Source organism: Ochlerotatus camptorhynchus, unplaced genomic scaffold (assembly GCF_037179485.1).
Source record: "Ochlerotatus camptorhynchus isolate MF236.1 unplaced genomic scaffold, CSIRO-AGI_Acam_v1.1 ptg000232l, whole genome shotgun sequence".
Lineage (NCBI taxonomy): Eukaryota > Metazoa > Arthropoda > Insecta > Diptera > Culicidae > Ochlerotatus > Ochlerotatus camptorhynchus.
The window spans coordinates 5,057,184-5,061,511 of NW_027040722.1; the positions used below are offsets into that span (position 1 = coordinate 5,057,184).

General features: G+C 39.9%; 1 protein-coding gene across 1 annotated transcript; it reads left to right on the forward strand.

Moving 5' to 3' along the window:
* Window positions 1-570: 570 nt before the first annotated feature.
* LOC135704154 (uncharacterized) lies at window positions 571-1,257 on the forward strand. The gene is made up of 2 exons (XM_065225590.1): window positions 571-802; window positions 872-1,257. The coding sequence occupies exons 1-2, from the start codon at window positions 571-573 to the stop codon at window positions 1,240-1,242; spliced, it is 603 nt and encodes a 200-aa protein (XP_065081662.1). The 3' UTR covers window positions 1,243-1,257.
* The last annotated feature ends 3,071 nt before the right edge of the window (window positions 1,258-4,328 follow it).

Below are 4,328 nucleotides of genomic sequence, written 5' to 3' on the forward strand. Positions count from 1 at the left end.
TTAATGGGCTACAACCGATTTCTCTTCCTCTTGTCGAACATTCGGTTCGGTGATAAAAGCTCTCGTGCGGATCGGAGAAAACTAGACAAATTGGCGGCAATCAGATCAATTTTTGACAAATTTGTTGGGAATATCAAAAGTACTTATTCCTGCACCGAAGAAGTCACTATTGACGAAATGCTACATCCTTTCCGGAGACGCTGTTCTTGGATACAATATATTCCAAGTAAGCCCGCCAAATATGGGATCAAAATTTTTGCTATGTGTGATGCCAAGACATTTTTTACAACCAACCTGGAGGTGTATGTTGGAAAACAACCTGCGGGGCCATACGAGACATCCAACTCTCCAAGAGATATAGTTGAAAGGCTTACCATCCCTATCCAAGGATCTTGGCGTACTCTAACGACAGATAACTGGTACACCAGCATCCCGCTAGCGGAATCATTATTTCAGAAAAAGATAACTCTTCTAGGAACTCTCAGAAAAAATAAAAGAGAAATACCTCCTAGATTTCAACCCAATAAGAATAAACCGGTTGAACACGCCGACTTCACATTTAGTCAAGATATGACACTTTTGTCATATGCTACAAAAATTAACAAAGGTGTTTTTTTGCTGTCGACAACACACGATTTTGGAAGCGTCGATGCTGATTCGAGGAAGCCACATATGATTATTGACTATAATCGTACTAAAGGTGGCGTCGACACAGTTGATCAACTTTGTGCAACATTTTCGGTTGCAAGAGTAACAAACCGGTGGCCCATGGTTATCTTCAATACAATTTTGAATATTTCTGGTAATAAAATTTAGATAAGTAAGTGGTAGTATTTTACTAACGTACAATACTTGTTTTGGTTTTCATCAGGTATAAATGCACAAATCATTGATAAGTCAATAAGGAGAGAGGACTCGCCGAAATTCAGAAGAGTGTTTCTTCATAATTTGGCTGTCGGTCTTATGAACGCGCAATTAATCTCGAGGGCGGCTATCCAAAGTTTCCCAAAAGACGTTACATGCTTCTTGCATGCAGTTGTGCCAACAAACGATCATGGAAGCACAGAAGAGAAGTCATCTGCGAAAAAAAGGAAGGGAACTTGTAAAACCTGCGGACGTACCCGAAACACCTCTACAACTCTCACGTGTGGTAGATGCAAAGAATTTACATGTAAACAACACGCTACGGTTACAACGCTGTGCAGCAGTTGTGCAACAGATGATGCTAATGAAGATGATTAGTTGATAAGGTTGTAAATATCATATGTAGATAAAATCTGTTTAAAATATTTTACGTTAGAAGAGAAAAAAAAACAATCTTCTTCTTCTATATATATAAAAATGAATTTCTGTCTGTCTGTCTGACCCTTATAGACTCGGAAACTACTGAACCGATTAGCGTGAAAATTTGTACACAGGGGTTTTTGGGGCCGTGGAAGGTTCTTATGATTGTTCGAGACCCCTCCCCCTTCTGTAAGGGGGGGCTCCCATACAAATGAAACAGAAATTTCTGCATAACTCGAGAACTAATCAAGCAAATGGAACCAAATTAGGCATGTGGGGGCGAGTGTGGGGGTATAAGGAGATAATCATAGGGGGTAGCCCCTTAGATAATAGGGGGGGGGGGGGCTACGTACAATATAGCATGCTTTTTTTTAAATCGGCGCATAAACTCAAGCTAATATTGAATCCCGAGCAAGACCGGGAGTAATAAATAAAAACAATATGTGGCTCAAGGTTTCGCACTAAATAAGGTAAAAATTGAAATAATATGATCACATCGAACTATATTCATGACTTCTAAACCTATATTGCACACTTAGTTTTTTCTACCGAGCTCGGCTGTGCAAATTTCGGCAAAAAATGTTTTACTGAGATCTCAGCAAGTATTTCATTTCTTTGCTGTGATTCAGCTAAGCATTATCCGAAATGTCACTTTTGCTGAGATCTCAGTGAAACTTATTTTTGCCGAGATTTGCACAGCCGAGCTCGGTAGAAAAAAAACTAAGTGTGTGGGTATAATGGAGGTATCTAGTTCCTTTTCACAACCTAATAATAAAGCTGCATTTGATTCAGTATATTTTACAATTCACATGTACACACTTAATCTAGCTCGGTAAAATCTCCAACAGCCGATTACCTAGTCTGAGTCTCAGTAATTGTTTCACTGAATAAATTGCAGAAATACTCAGCTGTTGGAATCTCTGCGAAAAAAATTAAGTGTGTATACTAATGCAGCAAAGCGAAAGAATTCGGAACTAATCAACTCACCATCCGGAAGAACTTTGCCGCATGTACAACTTTGACGATGGCAGTTACTTCCTGACCTTAAGCTATAGCATATACAAATATTTTACATACACACTAGCGCCGCATACCGAAAATATTCTGAACTATTTACTGTTCACCAGCCAAAAAGTTTTGATCTCCTTAACAACTTTGCTGAAGACAGTAATTTTCTAGCTGTTCGGGATCTCGAACTGTAGCATATATGAGGATTGCACGTGTATACTATTTAGCGCAGCGCAGCGAGTAAATTCTGAACTACTGTTCACCAGCCAAAAGACCTTGACCTCCTTTCCGGAGACGAACCAGCCCAGGGCTGAAAGTCTCCTTTATAAACATATAAAAAAAACTTGACCTCCTGAACAACTCTGCCGAAGACAGTAACTTTCTATCTGGTCAGGATCTCGAGATATATCACAGGCAAGAATTTCAAATTTCACTAGCTCTACGTAGTGAGAAAATTTTTAACAACTGTCCACGAGCAAAAAGACCTTGACCTCCTGAACAACTTTGTGGTAGACAGTAAGTTTTTATCTGGTCAGGATCTCGAGATATAGCATATGCGAGAAGTGTACATGTATACTAACGCCACGTGGTGAGAAAATTCTTAACTACTGTCCACCAGCCAAAAAGTCTTGACCCCCTAAACAACTTTGCCGAAGACAGCAACTTCTAGCTGATCAAAATCTCGAGCCATGGAATATGCGAGAAAGGCACGTTTATACTAGCGCTGCATAGCGAAAAAATTCTGAATTATTGTCACCCAACAAAAAGATCTTGAATTCCTGAAAAACTTTGCCGAATACATTTACTTTCTATCTGGTCAGGATCTAGAGATATTTCATATGCGAGAATTTCACATGTATAGTAGCGCCATGAAGTGAGAAAAGTCTGAAATACTGCGAAAAGACCTTGACCTCCTGAACAACTATGCCGAAGACAGTACCTTTCTATCTAGTCGAGAACTCGAGATATTTTATATGAGAATTTCACGTGTATACTAGCGTCGCGTAGTGAGCAAATTCTGAACTATTGAGCACCAAGCAATAGACTTTGACCTTCTGAAAAACTTTGTGAAAGACAGTATCTTTCCATCTGGTCAGGATCTCGAGATATATCACATGCGAGAATTTCACATGTATACTAGCGCTACGTAGTGAGAAAATTCTAAACTACTGTCCACCAGCGACAAGGCTATGATCTCTTGAACAACTTTGTCGCAGACAGTAACTTTCTATCTGGTCAGGATCTCGATATATTCCATGTTGTAATCAATTCAGTCAAATCCCACGTAGTATGGTCACAGTTTACGCGGTTTCCATTTACATTTTCCCTATTATCCGCATTTTTTAGGTGTTTACTGTAATCAAAATTTAGCTTGTTTAAATCAAAACAAGTTTTTTGAGGAATACTCGTTGGTTTCAGATCTATTGGTAGCTTAGCAACAACATGGCAATGGAAAACTCATGTGTGTTGTACAAAGTACAACAGCGCGAGTAACGGAGGGTTAAACGCCTCGCGCCGAAAGTACTACTGCTGCTGCAGCTGATGCCGACGACCAGATACCACCACATACGGTGATTGGAACTGAATCCGATCAACGATTGCGGCCAGCCTTGGTAGTTAGCTGCTTGCGAGGAGCCTTTCGTTGTGTATTGGAAAACACCACCACTCACCACGCGGTGATTGAATAAACACCGTTTGGTGAGACCGGATGGAATTCAACTTTGAAATCCATACCCAACTGATGGTAGCAGTACTAGTGCTCATCGCGCTGAAAATTTTAAAGTTGACATAGAGGTTCTGCAAGAAGCAGGCATTCAAAACAGCCCGCTCCATGGCCACCATCCAACAAGTCTAAGACCAGCAAGATGACCGCCAGGATTAACGCTGAATCAAGACGAAATGATGCATCGTAGGGAACGAGTCAAATGACATTGAAAAAGACAAACAAGAATTAGTGAAACCAATTTATTGTAATTAGTGTATAAAGACCCGAATAAACCAAAAAGGGTCTATAATACAAATAAAAAAAAGAGAGC

Coding starts and splice junctions, on each gene's coding strand:
- LOC135704154 (XM_065225590.1), top strand. CDS start 571: ATGACACTTTTGTCATATGCTACAAAAATTAACAAAGGTGTTTTTTTG. Junction 803..871: donor TACAATTTTGAATATTTCTG/GTAATAAAATTT, acceptor GGTTTTCATCAG/GTATAAATGCACAAATCATT.